Source organism: Gymnoscopelus braueri (genome assembly GCF_963280865.1).
Source record: "Gymnoscopelus braueri genome assembly, chromosome: 9".
Classification (NCBI taxonomy): domain Eukaryota; kingdom Metazoa; phylum Chordata; class Actinopteri; order Myctophiformes; family Myctophidae; genus Gymnoscopelus; species Gymnoscopelus braueri.
In genome coordinates, this window is record NC_137610.1 from 46,704,622 (window position 1) to 46,728,478 (window position 23,857).

The window sequence follows — 23,857 nt, forward strand, 5'->3', positions numbered from 1 at the left end:
GAACCAGTTGTTCTCAAACATTTTCATGGCAAATTAATATTTGCCCGCAGACCTCCCCCTTCTGAAAATAATATGTTGTGCCATAGACCCGCATACAAGATCTGTGTGGATTTATTCCATAATCTTTTTTTTTTTTCAAGATTTTTCTTTGATAGCCGATCTACAACGTGAGCTTGTCGATTGGCTATTTTTCAAATATCCAATATTTGTATATAATACATATTTGTATACAGGTTTAAAGTTCTTGTTGTCGGTTTTGTTGGGCTTGTTTTCACAAACATGATTGCTTATTTCAAAATCTCGCTGTCTGATTTACGCCGCGGCTGCACACACAGACACAAACACTCGCTCTGGCTCTCTCAGTCTCTCTCTCTCTCTCTCTCTGAGTGCAATTGCTCTAAAATAAACAGCCCCCCCTCGAGCACGCTCGCTCACTCTCTCATTTTGTTTTATAATGTTTAACTTAATACAGGACTGGACGGTAATATTACGGTAGGGACTGTTTGTTGTGGTTAGGTCCAACGACCCTCAGTCCATAGCCACGGTGGCTGGAATGTGCTCTCATTGGCTGTAGCGTACAACTCCTCGCAGAGTCATCTCAGCCACTTTCATACTGTATGATACTGTCTCATGTCGAGTCGGGGACAGAGACGAATATCTAACCTGGTAGATATTTGAAAACGGTCGGGAAGCCATCGCCGAGCGTAATTATCGTGGCCGGATCGTCTCGCAGAGCCTTTCACACACAGCGACCAAAACCTCGCCGATCACAGCCCGATCTGCGTCAGATCGGGGGTTTTTGTCGGCGAGCCCCAAAAAAGGTCCCAGACAGCATAATCGGACCAAATATCCTACAGCGTGTACCTGCCCTTAGTCAGATGGACATATAGGAGGGGACTCGTATACTTGGAATTGTGCGCTGAGCACTGGCCCCATTGTCCCGGTCCATAATCCGTCCATGGGTGACAATGATGTGAAGCGGTTTTGAAAATCCCTTGGGCTAGGAGGTGCACAGCTGGTGTCCCTCCACCTATAAGGCTTTGTATAAGGATCCTAGCCTGGCTTTGCCCTTCACATTCAGAGCACCCACAGCTCATTAATCCATTTAGACCGGGAACACATCTGTGTCATTTTAAGATTTATTTGGGCTATTCAAAAATAGCAGATATACAAGCTCATAGCGCGGCACCGAGTGCCGCGCTACGAGCTTGTAGATCTGCTATTTTTGAAAAAAACGTGAGAAGTTTGTGCAAATCTTTGAATATATAAATTTTTAATCTTTGAATATATATATTTTTAAAGTGAACATTTTTAACTCAAATCTTTGCTTCTGGGGATTCTACAAATGTCTTCTAAATTATTATTTTAAAACTAATGTGCTATAATATCAGTGGTCCTCAAACTTTTCCATGTCAAGGACCCCCAAAATGATTTGTACGTTTTTGGTCACGGACCCCCATCTCAAAATATGTTGTTCCAGGGACCCCCAGAAGCAAAGCTTTGAGTTACAAATGTTTGCTTTAAAAATATATATTATTCAAATATTTGCACACATTTTCACGATAATAAAAAAATAGCAGATCTACAAGCTCATAGCGCGGCACTCGGTGCCGCACTATGAGCTTGTAGATCTGCTATTTTTTTTATAGCCCAAAGAAATCTTAAAATGACACACAGATGTGTTCCCGGTTTGAATGGATTAAAAGAACTGATGGGGACCAGATGGGTGCCGTACCTTACAGAGCTTTCCCTGGCAAACACATTTACCTGCCGAGTGGAACACAGCGTTAACACCGACAAGTGGAAATCTATACCTGCAGCATTATTAGACTGTTTTAGAGTTGGGTATCGACAGATAATTCCCTGTCGTCTCTTTGCTTATATACCGTTTCTGTTACGAAGGCTATTCCCTGAAAAAATGTTGTTGAGTCGATGTTTGATGAATAGCAGCCTTTATTGTATTATAAGCTCCATTATTACAGACGGTTCAATAAATCAGTGTTACAGTACAAGCAGCTGCAGTGAACTTGCTGTCTGCGCTCACCCGGTTCTGCATGGACGCTCCATGTGGGACGCAGAGAATATGTAAAGCAAGGGATGCCAAAGACACCGTCCAGGAGCCAGTTGCACCAGTTCAAACTTAGCCTAGTTCTAGCGTAAATGCCGTTCTGGTGGTGCAACCCTAAACAGAGGTTATAGCTCCAATAATGTATTACAAGGGCAATGTTTCAACCGTAGGCTATATGTTTTCATCAGGCAAATGGTTCATGACAGACAAAGGAACATGTTTGATTAATTGATTGATTGATTGAATACTTCATTAGCAGTTTGCAGGAAAAAGCACATGAAAGTACAGTTCAATACAAGGTCAGCTAAGGGGATTTAAAACCCAAGAAAGCGTTTGGCTTGTTTCCATTGGGGCCCTTTGTACTCAATTCATAAAGACATTTAATGACAGACAAATATACACTACTATGCAAAACATCGTAAAAACAAGAAATAGAAAACAGGCTAGGCTTTGACTTTTACAGGGGCCGTTTCGAATTGCAGCCACCTGTAGGTACTCAAAGTCATTGGCCAATGATACATACAATTTATATAGCGCTTAAGTGCTCTAAGTCGCTTTACAAAACAGAAACAAAATAAAAACAACTTTATTAGGAAACATTGAAAAATAAAGGTAGTCAAGGGGCATTGGAATTGGAATACGAGTCTTAAAAGGTGGGTTTTGAGTGTGGTTTTAAACGTGGCGAGGGTGGGGGCAGCTTTGTGGCAGTGAGTTCCATCCAATACGCAAATAGCAAGACATGCCATCTCCAGTTTATTCCTGTATGTGCGTGATGTAGATGGACACCTTTTTAGAGTCTATTCATTCCAATGGGAGAGTGAACATGAACACAACTTCTGAACCATTCTTTAGCCTCATGGTCACTGAACTAAATATTGGACCCGATCGTCACAAGACATACAAGATTTACACGATTTTAACTATAAAATGTCTTTTTTTCTTTTACAAATCAGGAGAAAATCAACCTTATTATGAACCTTTCTCTGTCCCAGCTACACACTCTCGTGGGATCTAGCAGGTGCTATTGGTAAACAATAAAGGACGTTCGCGAGATTTGCCTTCGGACGCCGACGCCCACTTAGGAGACCATTTGTAGGATTAGTGTACCATTTTGCCTCTAGTAGCTACAATTGGGATAGTCTATCTTCATAAATTAACCGTCTTTGGTTCCATATAGGTAGGAGGCTGCAACTGAGAAGGCCCTGTCTACCCAGGAACCTAATGAACCTAGAACTGGAACCTAGTCCAATCACAGGGACAAATCAAAACTCCTGGACAGACAGACGGACGGGGGAAGGGGGGCACAGGCAGTGTTGCCATGTCCGCTTATTCTAAGCGACTTTGGGCTTCTTTTTCTGAAAAGTTGCTTGTTAATATTGGTTGTTGCGGGTTGCGTTTTTTTTGGGCTTGTTTATAAAGTGTAGTTGCTTATTTGGGCTTGCTTCTTAAATGTTGTTTAAACCAGTTCTCAACCGGTTCTCAAACCTTTACATGTTAAGGACCCCCTTGTCCGCCTATCCCCATCTGAAAAGATGTTGTGCCAGGGAGGGACCCCCGTACCAGTCAAAAAATATTTAAAATTATTCCCTTTTTTACCAAGATTTATTTTGAAAATAGCTGATCTACAAGCTCACAACACGTCGCATGTAGATCGGCTAATTTCAAATAACCGATGAGTATACCGTAAGTTTCAAGTGCTCATGTGTTTAGTCGCTTCTTTTGGGCTTGTTTTCGTAGACCTGGTTGCTTATTTCTCTCGCAAAACCTGGCAACGCCGGGCGCAGGGTGTCAAAGTTTCAACAGTGTGAACAAGGAACAAAATATGTCAGGATCACTGCGGAGGGGAGTGTTACTGGAGCTGAATTTAATAAAGAGAGAGAAGAGGATGAGATATATGACATCTCACGGTGCATGCTAACTTTTCGCTTATTCATTGTGGGGTGTTTTTATGGGGGGGAGAAAGAGAAAAAAGGAAAGATGGGGACAAAAGGGCATACAGGGATGCTACTAAACTACTAAAAGTAAAATAAAATGATCAAAGGAGAAATTCAGTTCGGGGAGTGTGATTCAACAGCCCAAATCTCTAGTTTTTTATTTTATTTTATAATGCATCTTCAAGATAAATGTAACTTTTACTAAGTTACACTTCAGTCTAAAAACATAAAAACCTACAGTTAAATGCAAGAGTGAATTATTAATCTGGATTTTACTGTGTACATGTACACTATGTACTGCTTATTATTATTCTAGTGTCAATATGTACTGGTGGTTAGTGCTTAATAGGAGCTATGAAAAATGTAATATCGATACTTGTGGGGTCAAATAAAAACATCTTAAACCCGGAGCGCTCACCCCTTAATACCGGGAGTAAAAGAAAACAAATCTAATAAGTCTGTGGTTTACACAATTAAGTTTACAGTCCATGTGAATAGATAGAACCTAATTCATCTGATGGTGTTATCAGGGAAATGAGCTCAAGGGATGTTTTGCCTTCAAATGGTTATAACGCGTGTCCTACATTTCTCCATTTGGCAATAAAAAATAAGTAATCAAAAGACTCATTAAATAGCTGTATTGATGGATGGTTGGTATTATTTTCTGTGCCATTAGAGAGTGTGAGAGCAAGATGGACGTCACTAATGATGCTATCCTCATTGTTACGACCTCTAAAACAGCTCGCTAACGACAACACGATAGCGTAAACAGACAAATTCTCGAGAAAGCCAAAGGTTTATTTATTTGAAACACGATAATATAAGCTGTACCAAACAAATATAATCATCACAAAATGGAACAGAAATAGGGGATACAGGCCAAAATCAACATCAGGAGGAAGAGCTCTCCAGGCCAACTGCACGATGGGCCATTGAACCCGGAGTGCTCACATCTGAACTTCCAGGAGTAAAAGAAAATGTAAATCTAAGAAGGAAACCCCAAAACTAAACTACTCGTAACCATCTTCCCCCGACAGGAAAGCAATGTTTCAAAGGAAATGCAAAGTAACAACTTAGGACAAAGTAATTGGTCCAAACTTAACACAACCCAGGGATCAACCACATGGATGCTGCTGGAACAGACAGATATCTTCTGGCTTCCTGAAGTAGACCTACAGTAGATCAATCAATCAGACAAGACCAGGAACAGCTGAACAGTGATGTTAGTGTGACATGACATGAAGGCACCAACAGGGGGAGCATGTAATCACATTGGTTCAAGGTTCTTTACCGTTACACCTTGTATACAGGTACATAAGAGTAAAATGTACTTTTGCTGTGCTTCTTGGATGTTGCAGCATTGTAACATGATAAGCAACAATTAGTGATGGGCAGAAACAAAACAAGCACCTATACTTTATGTATACTGTACACAATGGCAGTTAAGTCTCCTACCGGAGACATTAGCATCTTTCTAATGTCATCAAATTATTGGCTTAGCACAAAAACAAAAAGATATCTCCATGAATTCAATGCTTCATGGGGTGTGTAATTGATATAGAATAAGTAATCTTTGGGGTGAACTACTCCTTTAACTGTAAACATTTGTCAGCATGCTGAATGCTGTGTTCTCTCATTTACGCAATCTATTCAATTCACAAGCTTCTTTATGCCTAATTCATTCTCTGTTCCGTGGCGGTGTCACGTTCCAAAAAAATAGCCGATCTATAAGCTTGCACATCAGTCATATTCTGCGCTCGACACCGTCGTATAGGACCAAGTACATGGTGCTTTATGTCAGGCTGATATTTGCATGGTGTGTGTTTGCTCTTTCCAGATTGAGTGTTCCAGTATATCAGAGTACTCCGAGAGGATCATTAAGTCCAACCATCTGGACAGCGGTAAGAACTGCAGCATGATTTCACTCACGCACGCACGTGCACGCACGCACGCACACACACACACACACACACAGTCAAATCCTGAAATCTAACTCTGAGTGGCAGAAGGAGCGAGTGCATTTTGCGGCAGCGGAAGCTTCCGCGGAACTGCCGCGGAACTGCCGGTGGAGGAGCGGCAGCTGCCGGCAGTGACTGCCGGCGGTGGAGCGGCAGCTGCCGGCGGAGCAGCGGAACTGCCGCGGAACTGCCGGTGGAGGAGCGGCAGTCAACTTATTTTTTCCGCCGATAAAGTATAGTTTTGGACCATGACAATGACGGAGGCGCGCCGACTCAGCAGACCTTGAGGCCAAGGAGTCGCGCCCGAGCGCCTCCAGGCGCGAGTGCCCGCGACGACCGGCCGATGGTCTGCTAGTCGACTAAGCGACGTCCGAGTTATGTACCGATAGGCACAGAATCGTAAATAATATTGGTGGGGATTGCGTAACACAAACGCAGCACACTCCCAAAGCTGGCGCCGCCGGCAGCTCCGCGGCAGCTCCGCGGCAGCTGCCGCTGCCGGAAAATGCACTCGCTGTCCCTCCTGAGTGGAGTACAAAGTGTACACTCTGAGAGTTAATTCAACACTCAACTAGGGCTGTCACGATTACAAATTTAAGTTGACGATTAATTGTCACATAAATAATTGCGATTAACTATTGAATTTTTTGGCATTGAACACTGGAACATATGAAAACAACTTAATTTCCGTTTGCCTTTTAGGCTTCGTATATAATTAAAAGTTGCACAGCGCAGATTTGACCCATAACTGAAATATACAAAGACATTACTGACATATTTAATCATTTTCAAAATAGTAGAAATAGTTGATCTACAAGCTTACAACGCATCACAAAAAGCCCATAGCGTGGCACTCGGTGCCGCGCTATGGGCTCTATTTTTGAACAGTCAAAGAAATCAAAAAATGACACAGACGCCTTCCCGGATTGAAATTAACACAGGACTCTTCAAGTCACAAACCCGATGTAAACACTTTGTGCTTTTTTTGCAATAACATCCATGCAAATCTGAACACAACAAATTGACTGACTGTCACCCCACTGCCAGCGCATCTACCAAATGATAACTACTTTAATATACAATATACTGGAGGCTAACACGGTGTCAGCTAAATTCATTTCTGTAAGCCGTTTCCATGCATATCAAGTACGCCGGCTGTAATTGAATGGAATGTCAATAGGATGTGTTCTGTGGTTGTATTAGGTACAATAGAAAACAGTCTGCCTTAACAGGGGTCATATGTCATGCTAACCAGGAACAGTAGCCTTATTGGCAAGCAGAGGTGGAAAGTAACATTACATTTACATTACATTACACATTTACTCAAGTACTGTCCTTAAGTACTATTTTTTTATCATTTATACTTCTACTCCATTACATCTGAGAGACAAATATTACGCTTTTTACTTCACTACAATTATCTGAAAACGTTAGTTACTACTTTGCAGATTTTGATTATTATTACAAAAGACATACATTAAGTGGTAACTTATTTTTGCCACCCCCTATTTTTTCTAAAATGACTAGTGGAATCTGTCAGATGCAGCTCAAACAATCATTTTGCATGCATTCATAATTAATTTACAACAATTCAAACTGAACAGGGAAGAATGTATTTAATAGGGCAGTTATAGAGTAATGTTGCCCTTTTTCAGCAAAGCACCAGAAAAAAAGAATGTACAGTACGCACACAGCACTAAAACACTTGCAGATGGGCTTGTCTAACACACTCACAGGATGCGCTAAGTTACTGAACTGTAAATCTGTTATTATTATTATTATGTAATTATGGTTTATATGAGCTCCACAATGAAATCTGCGGGCAATGCCGTAATGAGCCCGGTGACACAATTATGTAAACGTGAATAGTGGACCGCTGGCACTTCACTTGAATTTACTGCAACTGCAACTTCACAGCCATCTGGGGTTCATCTGCATGCACATTATCATCACCCCATAGGCTAGTACTGTATGTATGTGCATGCGTGCGTGAAAATGCAGCTTACATGTATATGCATGTTGTAGTTCTTTATGAAATCAGACCAGCTGGGATCTGCATCGCCCCATCTGAGATAAACTACTTTACTTATGATTTATATTTTATTTAGCTTTTCCAACAAAAAAGAAAGCTAGGGATGCATCGATATGGAAATTCTGGGCCGATACCGATGTTTAAAATGACAATTTAGCCGATAGCCGATACTTACTGACACAGATATTAGTTTATTTTGTTTTTGGCGTTATTATTTCCCCCTTTTGTTCCAGGGAAACAAATACATCTTCATTACAAGAAATAACTGTTAATCTAAAGCTTGGTATAGGCTGCAGATTACCAACACATTAACATAGCCAGCACAAAATTGATGCTTATCAACAACAGATAAATATGGGCCACTGCCACCGGTTAATGTCAGCTTTATTTGCCGATACCGATATTGACCGATAACGGCAAATATCGGTACAAATAACAGTACAAATATCCTCCAAATTTCTGTGCACACCACTGGTTGTAACCTATACGTTTTTTTGAATAAGAATTTGAAGGTTTTCAGAAAACTTTTTAGAAGGCGTTTTTTAGAAACGGCCTCAGGTCTAAATGGGTTAATCCATTAAAACCACTGTGTCATTTTAGATTTTAGCGTTGGCTATTCAATAATATCAGCTCTACAAGCTCACAACTGCGAGCTGCGAGCTTGTACATCTGCTATTTTTTTAATTAAAAAAAAGAATCTTGAAAGTGTTTGAAAAATGTTGAATAAATTAGATTTTTTTTTTAACACAAATCTTCTTTTCTGGGGGTCCCTGTCACAAAACATTTTCAGATGGGGTCCGCGGCCAAATATATATCAATATTGGCGTCCTTGGCACGAAAAAGTTTGAGAACTACAGATTTTGAAGGCATTTGTAGAACTTCTACAGAGCTTGTATCCACAATTTTTCCTATTTTTTTGGGGGGGTGGGGGGAGAGAAAATGTTGACTAATAATGACATGCCCAAAATAGGGATCATGCCAGGTTGTAAGTGGTTAATAAATGTGTCACATGTATATGGACGGGCATGGACTGGAATCTGATTAATCTGCAAAGAAGAATGTTCAGAGATGGAGAAAATATGCATAGAATAACTGAATTTGTGGTTAAAATGAACACTAGGGTAGTGGTTCTCAAACTTTTTCATGTCAAGGACCCCCAAAATGATATGTATTTGGTTGTGGACCCCCCATCTCAAAAGAAAAATTGTGCCAGGGACTTTTCAAAAATAGCAGATCTACAAGCTTGAGTGCCGCGCTATGAGCTTGTATATCTGCTATTTTTGAATAGCCAAAGTGTAATATATGGTTAAAGTGGATTGTGACTAATTTAGCTGGGGACCCCCTGGTACCCCCCCCCCCCCCAAGGACCCCAGGGGGTCCCCAGCGACCCCACTTTGAGAAACAATGCACTAGGGGGGTGGTTCTTGCCATGAAGATCCAGAAGACCCCCAAATGATGAAGCCCCCCACATATACAGGTATAGATCTATGAGCGTGTTGCTAAAGCCATCTGTTCTTGTGTGTTGCAGTGATCACTATCTTCAGAGGCAAGGTGGAGGAGGTGGAGCTGCCTGTGGAGAAGGTGGACATCATCATATCAGAGTGGATGGGTTACTGCCTCTTCTACGAGTCCATGCTCAACACCGTTATCTTTGCCAGGGACAAATGGCTGGTACGCTTGCTTTCTGTGCATGCGTGCGTGCGTACAATATTGCATTGACATTTTATGGAGTAAAGCTGTGAATGTAATTTCATTTCACCCACAATCACAGCATGCTTCAATTTAATTGTGAAAGTGTAAAAAAAAAATCCCTCACTGGCAGTGGTTCCCATTTTACACTTTCAGAGTTAAGTTAGGGTTCTGTTGTGTGGTAACCAGTGGTGGAAAAAGTACTCAAATGTTTTACTTAAGTAAAAGTATCAATACTGCAAGTAAGTAAAAGTCTGGAATTCAAAATTCAAAATTTACTTGAGTAAAAGTACAAAAGCATTGGCATCAAAATTTACTCAAAGCAGTGGTTCTCAAACCTTTTTGGCTCAGGTCACCCCTGTAAATAACTTTTTCATCCAGGGCACCCCTGAATTACATTGTTACTCACTTACTTATAGGACCCATCCCCAGTGAGCCATAGTCGTCTATTAGACCTCCGTCTAAAACTGGGTTATAATTGGTCTAAAAGTGAAAGTTTTTTCAACATCTATTCTTAGCCTAGACGTTGATCAGCTGTTTTTTAAGCGTGTATATTTAGACCGTTTATATTATAGGCGTCATTTCAACGGCTATGATATAGACGTTTAACCACTCTGGGTGGAACATTCGTCAAAAATAGCAGATCTACAAGCTCACAACGCATCGCGTTGCGATGCGTTGTGAGCTTGTAGATCGGCTATTTTTGACAAAGAGATTTGGTGTAGGTCCAAAAGTGATATGGATCAATTCCAAATATTATCAAAACATTCTGAGGCACCCCTGGACTGGTGTCACGGCACCCTAGGGTGCCACGACACCCACTTTGAGAAACCCTGACTTAAGGTACCAAGTGTAAAAGTGCTAAAATGTTTGGAAATAGCATTATCTACAAGCTCACAACGCGTTGCGATGCGACGCGTTGTGAGCTTGTAGATCATCTATTTTCAAATAGCCTAGGTATAAATTAGGGCTAAAGTGGTTAATGTATGTTTTATTATCTAAGCATTTATATCTGCAAAGTAACTAGTAACTAAAGTTTTCAAATAATTGTAGTGGAGGAAAAGTACAATATTTGCCTCCGAGATGTAGTGGAGTAGAAGTAAAAGTACAGAAAATTGGAAATACTCCAGTAAAGTAAAAATACCACAACATTTTACTCAAGAACAGTACTTGAGTAAATGTACTGAGTTACTTAACACCACTGGTGGTAATGGCCATGACTTGAACTCTGCATGTGGTTTGTCTCACAGTGTCACCCAGATGAGAAACGACACATCATCATGTATGTATGCTGGTTATGTTATGCACAAGTAGATGTTTTATGATCACAATTACATGCCGGGCTCTCCTCTCTCTCATTTGTCGAAACAGAAACCGGGCGGATTAATGTTTCCAGACCGCGCGGCTCTGTATGTGGTGGCCATTGAAGACAGGCAGTATAAAGACTTCAAAATACATTGTGAGTAACACAAAGAGTTAAGAGGGGTTTGATATTTCTCAGGAGTTTCTTCATGTAACCTTCCCCAAGGGTGGCTTTTTTAACTATGTTTTTTGGACTATGTTTCCATGAAACGGACCATCAACATAGAGCAATATCAGTATCACACACACACATACATACACACACACACGCACGCACGCACGCACGCACGCACGCACGCACGCACGCACGCACGCACGCACGCACGCACGCACGCACACACACGCACGCACGCACGCACGCACGCACGCACGCACGCACGCACACACGCACGCACGCACGCACGCACGCACGCACGCACGCACGCACGCACGCACGCACGTGTGTTTGAACTTCACCTAAAGCAGTGGTTCTCAAACCTTTTCGTGCCAAGGACCCCCAAATTGATAATGTTTGTGGCCGTGGAAAATATGTTGTTCCAGGGACCCCCAGAAGCAAAGATTTGTGTTAAAAATGTTCACCTTTAAAAAAAAAAGATTTAAAGACTTGCACACATTTCCACGATTGTTCAAAAATAGCAGATCTACAAGCTCATAGCGTGGCACTTGGTGCCGCGCTATGAGCTTGTATATCTGCTATTTTTGAATAGCCAAAGTATAAAATATGGATAAAGGGGTTAAAATGATTGTGACGCTTTTTTAACACGTTTTGCTGGGGACCCCCCCAGAGGACCCCTGGGGGTCCCCGGACCCCACTTTGAGAACCCGACGCGGTGCGTTGGTTTCTCTCTCACTGGACCAGAACAGAGTCAGACTATGAGTTATGCTGCCAGGTCAGTCCAAAGACGTCCCGCTCACACAACACAACCCCCATACATCCTGTAGCACATCATCACAATAGACAGGATAACCAACCACAGGTGCTGTCGCGTTGGATTTGAATTGACACATAGTGAATCAGACGGCAACGCAAAGCACTTCAATAACTCATTCAATTTGTTTATGTTCTCATCCATTGTACCGCGGTACCCTATTTGTAACGTATACCTTTCAGGACGGGAACCCCTTTTGGGGTTCTTGTTTGCTATGTACAGTATATAGCGACATACATTTGTTGTCATTTTTGAGTGGTGCCAGCCACTCCTACACTTGACCGTGTGTGTGGGTCTGTCAATTTGAGCACGGCCTCAACAGCTGCAGCTGATTGCAACACAAGGATGCAACCAGTTACACTAATTCATTTACTCTCTTCACACTGGGTTAGATTTATTTAATTTTTTTAAACTTAGGCCAGGATTTAGAAGGGCCTGCGGTTGAATGGTGAGGCCAGAACACATATTGACCCGCAGTCATTACAGTACATCTTTACATCTTCAGAAGAGGGTATTGGGCCATCCCGGAAGGAGTCCAGTCTGCAGAGAGCTTCCTAATGGTCATTAGTGCCGGTCCGGAGGCCATACTGCCTTCGCTTTGTGGACAGAGAGAAATGCAAATACAACATTCTCGGAAATGTGTGATCTGTTCAAATGGTTCTTCTTCCCCCTAATGGGTCCAAACTAAAGAATGCTTACGCACCAGTGGTGGAAAGTAACTAAGTACATTTACTTAAGTTCTGTACTTAAGTACAATTTTAAGGTATTTGTACTTTACTTGAGTATTTCCAATTTCCAATACTTTTTCTTCTACTCCACTACATCTCAAAGGACAAATGTTTTACTTTTACTCCACTACATTTATTTGAAAACTTTAGTTACTAGTTACTTTGCAGATTTGGTTTATTATTATAAAACATATATTTGCCCTATTTAAACATTGGCTATTTGAAAATAGACAAGCTCACAACTTGTGAGCTTGTAGATCAGCTATTTTCAAAAGATAAAGTATACATTTTATTCATTTGACATAATGAGTACTTTCTACTTTTGGTACTTTAAGTACATTTTGATACCAATACTTTTGTACTTTTACTCAAGTAAATTGTGAAGTTAACATGGAGTCATTGCGTTTCTCCAGGGTGGGAGAACGTCTACGGCTTCGACATGACGTGCATCCGTAACGTGGCGATGAAAGAGCCTCTGGTGGACATCGTGGACCCCAAACAGGTGGTGTCCAACTCCTGCCTGATCAAGGTTTGTCATTAAACTAAAATATTGGTTCTTGGCGGGGTTCCAGGGGGTCCCCAGCAAAATGTGTTAATGTTGCGTCATAATAATTTTAACCACTTTAACCTTTTATACTTTGGCTATTCAAAAATAGCAGAAATACTTGTAGATTTACCTTTGAATATATTTTTTAAGGGAACATTTGTAACTCAAATCTTTGCTTCTGGGGGTCCCTGGAACAAAATATTTGAGATGGGGGTCCGTGGCCAAATACATAATCATTTTGGGGGTCCTTGACATGAAAAAGTTTGAGAACCACTGAACTAAAAGACAGAGAAGAAGATGATGGGTTTGTGTTCGAGTGTTTATGGAGCCCCGGTTGGAGCCTTCACCAGTTTACAACATTGATTCTAAAAAGTGGGATCCAGGGACCCCCGCCAGGGGGGTCCCAAGGGAAACAAGCAAAAATGAGGAACAGTTTAATTTCACTATTATTTCACCAGCTAGAAGTTAGTAGAGTGAATGACTGTTCAGATTATAGGTTTCACTCAGTTCAGCTCAGTATAGAGACTAGACAGTTGTAGAATCAAGAATCAAGAGTGGTTTATTTGGCACTCACTCATACGGGTACAAGCAGCAAAATGTTTCCACTATGATTTCTATATTTATATTATACACACGTGTTGGAGAGACGGAGGGAGTTCTTAACCCATTAAGACCTGAGGCGATTCTTTAAAACAAATCTAAATCCTAACAGTTTTTTGAAAAAAAATCTAAAACATTTTTTTTTCAATATTTTTCAAAAATAGCAGATCTACAAGCTCATAGCGCGGCACTCGGTGCCGCGCTATGAGCTTGTAGATCTGCTAGTTTTTACACATTCCATGCCAGAGTTTAATCTCATAATGTACTCACCAGTGCCAGCGTTTTATTGTTGTTTTTTAGTTTTTTTCATGTCGCCACAGACCTCGCTAAATAAGTTAAAAGTGCGCGTTCATTTGGTTCTAAACACACAGCGGATCCGTGAGAAACGGACAGCGAAAACAGTTTCCAAATCCGTGCCGCCATCTTGAAGCTACAGCCGATGAACGGTAAACAGTGATCAGCGAGGAGAAAAACAACAACCAGAGAAAATCGAGTTTTAAACAGGATCCCAGACAGGAAGCGGATACGATCGAAAAAACCGGAACCCGAATAATTCCGTTTCCGACCGGAAACCGGAAACGGAAATGGATCAAAAAAATTCGGAAAGTGCACCTGGGGCACTTAACATGGGAATCGGCGGTTCGCGTAGATCTACGCGACTGGCACGCTGCGGCTTTAAATAGGTTCGCGTAGATCTACGCGACTGGCATGCAATGTGTTAATAGCCAAAGAAATCTAAAGTGACACAGATGCGTTCCAGGTCTTGAATCCAGGAACGCATCTATAGGTTTCTGAAAACCTTGTGTTGCTATACTCAGTGGTGCTCAAACTTTTTCATTGCAAGGATCACTCAAAATTATATGTATTTGGCCGTGGACCCCCCCCCCCCCCCCATCTCAAAATATTTAGTTCCAGGGACCCCCCCAGAAGCATAAAGATTTGAATTTCAAATGTTTGCTTTAAAAAATAGCCAATTATATTCAAAGATTTGCACACATTTTCATGATTTACAAGCTCATAGCGCGGCACTCGGTGCTGCGCTATGAGCTTGTATATCTGCTATTATTTTTTTATAGCCAAAGAAATCTTAAAATGACACACAGATGCGTTCCCGGATTGAATGGATTAAAAAGGAAGGGAGTGTTTGTGGAAGACAGCACAGGAAGGCTGACTTTGAAGTGCATCATTAGTTTTTTATCACCAGTAAACACGAGGCATATTTTCAGCAAAAACAACGTGGCATCTGACAACATAATAGCCAGTCATCCCCCCCCCCGTAGCAGTGAATGCACACCGCCACCCACAGATGAGCAGATGAAAACGCTGTCACATGTGTACCGGCGTGTTTTACCACGCATGGCAAAGATTTCTGACGAGCCGGACCCCCCCCCCCCTACTACGCTGCTGCGGCGGCAATGATTTGCCGGCCTGCTGCTGCTGCTGCTGCCGCCGCCGCGCCGCTGACACATGAAAGATGAGAAGTGAAGTGTAGATAGATGGAGATCTGTGTACCCATCTGTTCTGCTCTGGCGACCCGCTCCGGCGGGCGGACAGGGTGAGCGAGGCACCAGATGCCCCCCGTAAAACGTGTGACTGCATGGAACCTGGGGGGGGGGGGGGGGAACATGTCATGTCACAGAACCTGCAACACCGCGGCTGTGAATGGCCGCAGGCCTCAGTGGAGCCTGGCAATGATCACGGCTTTGACCCTTCTAATACCAGGTGACCTCCCCCTCCATAGGTGTCCCCCCATCCCCCATATATAAGCCTTCCCAGCCAAGCCGAAACTGTTTAAAGAGGCAGTCAGTTTTTTTGTTTAAGTGCATGGTGAAGCCCATTCTTATGTGCAGGTATACAGCCTGGTTGATGTTTTGGGGCAGCTCGGGTGTTGCTTGTGGTAGACGTCAGGCATCTTGTTTCATGCTTACACGGTATATGCACACCATCTTTACATAGTAATATAATTTTTTTGTATATATACTGTATAGTTTTGGGGCTTTTATGGCCTTCATTTATAGTTTACAGACAGGAAACAGGGAGTGAGAGACATGCAGCAAAGATCGTCGGGAACGGAACTCGAACCCGCAATGCACTGTGAGGCTTCATTGGAGCCCAGGTACCCGGACCACTAGGGTCAGCGGTCCGGGCCCATAGTAATATTCTTAACCACTTCAGCCTTATATACTGTACTTGCATCACATGGCGAATAGTAAAAAGTAGCCAATCTACAAGCTTGAAAATCTTGTAGATTGGCTATTTTCGCTATTTATAATTTGGTATTTCCGGCAAAATAAGGAGCCTGCCGACCACCCAGAGGTTGTGGGTTCGAATCCACTGTCAGCCTACTGTCCTATCATTAAAGGCATAAAAGCCAAAAAATAAATAATGAGGACAGGTTCATTGTGGTTCAGTGATGGTCAGAACAAAAGTGTAACTCGAAGGGAAGAACTGTTGAAAGACGACTCGCTGAAAGCTTAACTATAACTACAGCATTTTACTAGCAGCTGGAGTGCGTCCAGATGTTTTGAGAACGTGTCCCACTTATCTTCTCTCCTCCTCCTCCTCCTGCAGGAGGTGGACATTTACACGGTGAAGACGGAGGAGCTGTCGTTCACCTCGGCCTTCTGCCTGCAGATCCAGAGGAACGACTACGTCCACGCGCTGGTCACCTACTTCAACATCGAGTTCACCAAGTGTCACAAGAAGACGGGTTTCTCCACCGGTAATAATAATAATGTCTGCCCCACTTTGTTTTATTTTTCTACGCAGGAGGGAGTTGCGTGTGCATACTGTACTCTGTATGTTTATGCTGGTGTGTGCGTGCGTGTGTGCGTGTGTGTGTGTGTGTGTGTGTGTGTGTGTGTGTGTGTGTGTGTGTGGGTGTGGGTGTGGGTGTGGGTGTGGGTGTGGGTGTGTGCGTGTGCGCGACTGTGCGTGTGTATGTGTATTACTATACTTGTGACGGCCAAATGTCCCTACAAGTAAAATAGAAAAATTTTAGTTTTATCATTTATATTTAGGCTTGATTTCTACTTAGTTGGGCTCAGAGCCGTATAAGAGAGTTATGACACTAGCATAGACTCCCATTGTAAGAATAGAATGCGGAAGTGCTCTGTCTATCTCAATGAGATAGTTCCAATGTTTGAAACTATAGCCCATAGGAGCCCGCTTTGCTGCGAGATCAAAGCGTGACGTCACTCTCTCTTCTACACTCTGGTTGTGCTATGCCGTCGTCGCACAGCCACACTAGCCGATCTACAAGCTCACAACGCATTGCAGCTGCAACAGGTTGTGAGCTTTTGAACATCGGCTATTTTGGGTGTTTGACACCGGCACGCAATTCAAAAATGATAAAAATTACTGTCCTAAAATGTTGATGTTCTCGCAAGTATAGAGTAATACAAACATGTATGTGAGTGAGTGAGTGAGTGAGTGAGTGAGTGAGTGAGTGAGTGAGTGAGTGAGTGAGTGAGTGTGTGTGTGTGTGTGTGTGTGTGTGTGTGTGTGTGTGTGTGTGTGTGTGTGTGTGTGTGTGCGTTCATGCGTGTGTGAGAGAGTTAATGCTGGGTTGCCTGCATGATGAATTAATAGGCAACATCCTCAGTGATTACATGACTTTTGTAGTAATTCCTTTTGAGCTCAGGCCTTAACACACAACAGCTTCCTATCAGCGTGAAGCAGCTCTGCTTATGCAAAGGCCTCTATCTCTCTCTCTCTCTCTCTCTGTGTTTCTCATTCAGTCCAAGCCCTGGTAGATCTGGGCTGGTAGGGCTTTATCCTGGAGACTAATTACCCCTCGGTAGGAGATTACTACTGTATATGGCTAGACTATGGAGCAAAAGGAATCCTGCAAGGCTCATCATGGCAGCTGTTGAGGAGGTCCCAGCCTTGCGCACACACACTGCCTTCTAAGTTCTATCCCCGTTGAGGCCAAGACGGAATCTCAGGCGGAAGAGCGGAGAGACAAAAAGAGATCCTGCTAATGAGGGTCTGTGATAAGGCTCTGAAGGCCTGAACGGCAGCAGCAGCAACACGTCGCCATCGTCAGTGAATTAGAGAAGCGTGGAGAAGGAAGGCTACTTTGCATGATCCAGAGAGAGGGAGAGAGCCTGAGCAGCGTGTGAATTATCCCATTAAGACCCGGAACGCATCGGTGTCATTTTTTAGATCTCCTTGGCTATACAAAAATAGCAGATATACTATAAGCAGATCTGCATTTTTTTTGAAAAATCATTTTTAACTCAAATCTTTGCAAATGTTGCTATAATATCAGTGGTTCTGATATGGTGTATATCTAATATGGATATATAATGTGGGACCCCACAAAATTATATGTATTTGGCGGCGGACCCCCATCTCAAAATGTTCCAGGGAACCCCAGAAGCAAAGATTTGAGTTAAAGATTTTCCCTTTAAAAAATATATATGTTCATATATTTGCACAAATGTTCAAGATTTTTTTTTTAAATAGCAGATCTACAAGCTCAAAGCGCAGCACCGTAGATCTGCTATTTTTTTAATAGCCAAAGAAATCTAAAATGACAGAGATGCCAGAACGGGTTAAATTTGGTCAGAACAGGTGTTAATGCCTTTGCTGTGACTGACCTCTAGTGGCGATTTGTTAGAAGACATACTTCCTTTACCAAATCAAAAGGCTATGTCACGAAACACGAATCATGATACATCAACCTATACACTGCAGACTGATATATAAATCATAGAGGTGGAAGTTTAGCGTTAGCCATTACGACCGCTTTGACTGTTATGACCTTCTTCTGTGACATCGGTCATGAACATAGCCATCCATATTCTGTTACAGAATATGGATTGGGCAGGATCTTTACTGCCTGGGCAGTTGCCCCAGTTGCCCAAGTGAGCCGACGCCTCTGATTCTGTAGATGAGTGTTTTAGACGAAATAACTTGTTGACCTCAACTTATCCACGGCCGTCCCAAATCTCTCGTATCGATTCGTCGTCGGTCTGCCAGGCTGAAATTGGTCAAACCTGAGAGGCGTGCTAGCCGGGGCCTTAACTCTATGATAACAGATCTAAACGCACGGAAAAAGCCAGCGTGTGGCATTGATTTCCCATAAAGTGCCATGGGGACAGCTGTATCAGGCGGATGCAGACTCACTCACAGCCAAGGAGAAGAAGAAAGGGAAGGGAGAAGAGGTCAACGATCGGACTTGTTGCCAGTCAGGGGAAATGGCATCTCTCCCCACCGCTCCCTGTTAGAATCAGCATAACAGACAGGCCTTATAGAGCTTTGCCACGTCAATGTCCATACCGAGCGTCAATCATGGGTGTTTATTAACATTTAGTTGAGTAGAAGTACAAAAGTATTGTCATCATAATATACTTAAAGTACCAAAAGTAAAATGTTTGAAAATAGCAGATCTACAAGCTCACAACACGCCGCGATGCGACGCGTTGTGGATCGGCTATTTTCAAATAGCCTATATATAAAACAGGGCTAAAGTGGTTAATGTATGTTTTATGATATAATAATGTATATCTGCAAAGTAACTATAACTAAAGTTTTCAAGTAATTGTAGTGGAGTAAAAGTACAATATTTGCCTCTGAGATGTAGTGGAGGAGAAGTAAAAGTATTGAAAATTGGAAATACCTACAAATTATACTTAAGTACAGTACTTGAGTAAATGTACTTAGTTACTTTACACCATTGATCCCCACCGCTCCCTGTTAGAATCAGCATAACAGACGGCCTTATAGAGCTTTGCCACGTCAATGTCCATACCGAGCGTTAATCATGGGTGTAGGTACTAGCCACACTGATTGGCAGGTCCTTTTATCTCCGGACCTTCAAAGAGGTCTGGCCGTAGAGGAAAAGGTGTGTGCGGACTGAGGACCGATGGCACAAATTCTATTTAAGTCTTATTGACCTGGTGGTCGCACGCATTAGTTTCTCGTCAGTCAGGGCGTCAGTTATCAGCAGTGAGCAGATACAGCGACACATTCAAGAGTATACACAAGAGTCAAATCATTTGGTTCTGCTAAAAAATGCAGCAGCAATAACAACAAAGAATTGCAACAATATTAAGAAAAATAGCAGAAGTGTAGTACATCAGTCACTCTTAAGACATTTTGTGGTGCATGAAGGTGCCGTGTGCATGGTTCCTACTTCTAAATATTATCCGTATGTGTACCGTATGTGTGCACTAAGCACACACACTGCTGTTTGTGTATAAATATCTATTTACATGTATAGCAGGGGTCTTCAACGTTCAACGCTCTTTTTTCCCCCTACCCCAAACCTTTTTTTGCTGAAAATAGCCGATCTGCAAGCTCACAAAGGCGTTGTGAGCTTGTAGATCTGCTATTTTCAGCCAATGGTTCCCCTCAGAATAGGGATGCTAGGGTTCAAGTGGTTAATGTAAGAAAAAAGTTCCTATCACACAAAGATTTGGCGGCCCCCCCTTTAGTAACTCTGAGGACCCCCTAGGGGCTCTTTTGAAGTCCCCTGGTGTATAGTGTATGCACATTTACACAGTGTGTGCATACTGTATGTTTGTGTGTGTACAGTCATTATATCTATTAATTCACAAAACCGTTGTCTGTGAGTGTGTCTTTCCTGAGCATAACTCGGACACCGTCCAAACCCATTGAGTTCAAACTTGGCCCTATGTGTCACTGCAACCTATTGACTGTAATATCCAACGTTAATGGTAACGGGTACCGCACCGGGTACTCCAACAACGGGTACAGCGAATACTTTACGACGGGTATTGCGTAACCGGATGGGGCATGCATTCTCCACTTGCCACGTTCCCGTTCCGTGCATGAGTAGGCTGGTCGTTCACTCTCTGGTCTTTAGATCAGTGATGATGACATCATAGGTTCAAGGTCAAAGTTGAGACGGTCGATAAAAGGATGAAAGAAAGGATTACTGATGTCAGAGGTTTCTCCCTCAAGTGTGAGGCAATCGGAGTATCTCTAATCTGTCTGCGTGTGTGTGTGTGTGTGTGTGTGTGCGTGTGCGTGTGTGTGTGCGCATGCGTGCACGTCCCTCAAAGCTTGCACCACACCACAGAACAGGTCACTGAAACCCTGTCACACATCTTGAATAGCTGTTATGCATACAAAGGAATGTACACGTACAGTATATTGCATGTCATGACAGAATAGTGGAACTCATAGTGAAGGACATGGACAAAATATCATGCATCTACAGTGAGACATTCCCGTGTAATTCCATCCATGTTTCATCTCTGTAATGACCCAACATCTTTGACAGCTAATACACCAGATGTTGTGTTGTGGTTAATGTCCAGAGAAGTGTCTGTATTAGAGATAGCCTGCACCTTTGACCCTAGCCTAGGCCCTAGAAAGGAAGCCTTTAAGACCACGGTCATATACCAACCACTCCTACATACCATCTCAGAGCTAGGCTATATGTGCAGACTATTTGTTTTCATTATTGGCAGCCTAGGACATACGCACGGGGTGGTCGTTAGAGGGATGCCCAAAAACTAGGCAAAAAGACTGGTATTGTGCCTTCTCTGCTATAATTGGCAGCCAACATACCGTATATGGCGGAGACGCTGTTGCAGTACTTATACCTATAGAGGTACTAAGTGATATGCTTATTGTATCATGAAGAAATATGCCATGATTTTGTGAACGTAACTTTACTGCACCTTTAATATTTGTGTAGTTGTATGCTCTCCTTTGTGTCAGTGGTTCCTTAGCCTCGGAAACCCATGCATTTTTTTTTGTTACAAAAAAGAAAAGCCTGGGGGAGCGATGCACGAACGATGGTCTTGGACCTTGTTATCTCCCTACCAATCAGAGTGCAGAGGGGCGTCGCTCTAAATTTGGTGACGTCAGCGTGTTCCGTGCACAGGCCGAGGGGGGGAGGGGAGGGGAGGCGGGGACATAGATTGCTGAAGCAATAGGAAGCCACGCACAAATCCAGGCGGCTGTGTTTGGGTCCGCCCTTCAAGACCATGGATTGAGCTCGTAGCCTCAGGCTAGTGGTTCCTAAACTGGGGGTCGGGACCCCCAGGGGGGTCCACAAATTATTTTGGGGGGTCCCCAGATGATTAGCTTAATGTGCAACATTGTTTTCTCACTCAACATTAAACAAACCAACATAAAGTATAAGTGTATACAGGGTATCTGCACATCTCTAAAGTGACAATTTAAGGACTTTAAGACCTTTTTAATACGGCCTGAAAGGTTTGGGAACCCTTGCTTTATATGTGGACATAAATTAACTGCTGAAATGTGTGTGTCGCAGCGCCTGACGCTCCCTACACCCACTGGAAACAGACAGTATTCTACCTGGAGGATTATCTGACCGTACGAAGAGGAGAGGAGATCACTGGCAGCATCGCCATGAAACCCAACGACAAGAACATTGTGAGTCGTGTGTTATACACACCAAACATCACAGATTCTATGCTGTCATTGCAGATACCCTCTTCGCTACCCCTCCTCTACTCTCTCACCCCAGTCTGACATAGACAGACAGTTTGCCTGTGTTTTAGTGATCAGTCAACGCTATACCTTCACCTGAGCAACCGTTTGAAACACCATGATTGATTGATTGATGAGTGATCGCCTCTCTCTCTCGCCACTCACTGTTTTTTTTCTGTCCCTGTCTCCCTCCATCACCTCTCTCGATGTCCTGTGTCGCCACGCAGCGAGACCTCGACTTCAGCTTCGAGTTCGATTTCAAAGGACAGCTATGTGAAGCGGCCGTCGCTGCGGACTACAAGATGCGCTAAGTTTCGATCAGAGGGAGGTGGGGGGGACCAGTGCGGACCCCTATAGAGAAGGCGGAAGCACCCCTACTCCCTTTGAACGACAGTCACGTGATGTGAAGCCAGAGGTGCAGCTCTGAGAAGGACTGAAGGAGGCCAAGGAACTAAATTGGAGTGGTTGTGACACCAGAGCCTTCCTGACAGTGCTGGCCAAGACCGTCTTAGCCTGGAAACCAGGCAAATCTGCCAGGTCTGGCCCCGCTCGGTTGTTATTGGCGTTCGCTGCCCCCCGAAGTTGTGGGGCACCAATCAGGGCCCAGTATGCAAATATGGGCCGGGTATATCACCAGAGGCATTGAGACCGGGGAAGCATCTGTGTCATTTATAGATTTCTTTGGCTATTCAAAAATAGCAGATATACAAGCACATAGCGCGGCACCGAGGGCCACGCTATGAGCTTGTATATCTGCTATTTTTTTTAAAAACGTGAACATTTGTGCAAATCTTTGAGGCAAAGATTTGATTTCGCTTTAAGATTGTGAATTTGCACAAATTTTCAAGATTTAAAACAAATACTGATCTACGCACTCATGCTTTTATATCTGCTATTTTTGAATAGCCAAAGAAATCTAAAATGACATGCTCTCCCGGTCTTAATGGGTTAATCCGCTCCTTGGAAATGCAGGTTTCACACAGACATTCCAGACTAATATCTACACAGTGATATTAGTCTGGCCAATGCCAGGCTAAGACCGTCTAGCAGCCATCACAACCTTACCAAGGCAGCATGTTGTTTAGGCTTTACTGTAGTAAAAAAGTGCTACTTTGAATGTAACATTTTATGTTCTCAACATCATTTCCTATAGTTTTTCCGAGTGTTATCGATTATTGACCATGTGATTATTGTACATGTGATTAGGGTGGTGTGGTATATCAGGTTGTTCTATGAACGCAGTGTGTTTTTTTTCCACAACAACAACTGGTCCTTGACAAAGGGAATGCACATTTCACATTTCATTTGCCATCCTAGTACTAGATGCTGGTATTTGTATTATCGATGGGATATTTTTGTGTTGTTGGGGAAGAATTATGAAAGAAACAACCCAACTTATAATTGTATTATTTATTTGTGTCTTTTTGGAAAACTACAGTAACTGTAAAGGTCTAACCTGACTCAGCCAGATGAGGGCGGTATTGAGTTTCACAATAGACTGAAACAAAATGTGTGTCGCAAGCTTCTTCCATTTGGCGAAGTCAGGTTAGTAAAGGTCAGCCAAGGAAAAT

The 23,857-nt window shown here is 42.8% G+C and overlaps 1 protein-coding gene across 4 annotated transcripts in view; it reads left to right on the plus strand.

Moving 5' to 3' along the window:
• The window catches only part of LOC308091404 (protein arginine N-methyltransferase 8), a gene marked incomplete at both ends in the record, with an annotated part of 39,072 nt that extends 16,475 nt beyond the window's left edge, over positions 1–22,597 (plus strand). For all 4 annotated transcript variants that reach the window (XM_080437006.1, XM_080437007.1, XM_080437008.1 and 1 more), the window contains 7 exons: positions 5,840–5,903; positions 9,521–9,663; positions 11,053–11,140; positions 13,114–13,229; positions 16,419–16,569; positions 22,108–22,229; positions 22,514–22,597. In XM_080437006.1, the coding sequence (XP_080293132.1) occupies positions 5,840–5,903; positions 9,521–9,663; positions 11,053–11,140; positions 13,114–13,229; positions 16,419–16,569; positions 22,108–22,229; positions 22,514–22,597 (768 nt within the window). The remainder of the gene's footprint in view (positions 1–5,839; positions 5,904–9,520; positions 9,664–11,052; positions 11,141–13,113; positions 13,230–16,418; positions 16,570–22,107; positions 22,230–22,513) is intronic.
• Between the last annotated feature and the right edge of the window lie 1,260 nt (positions 22,598–23,857).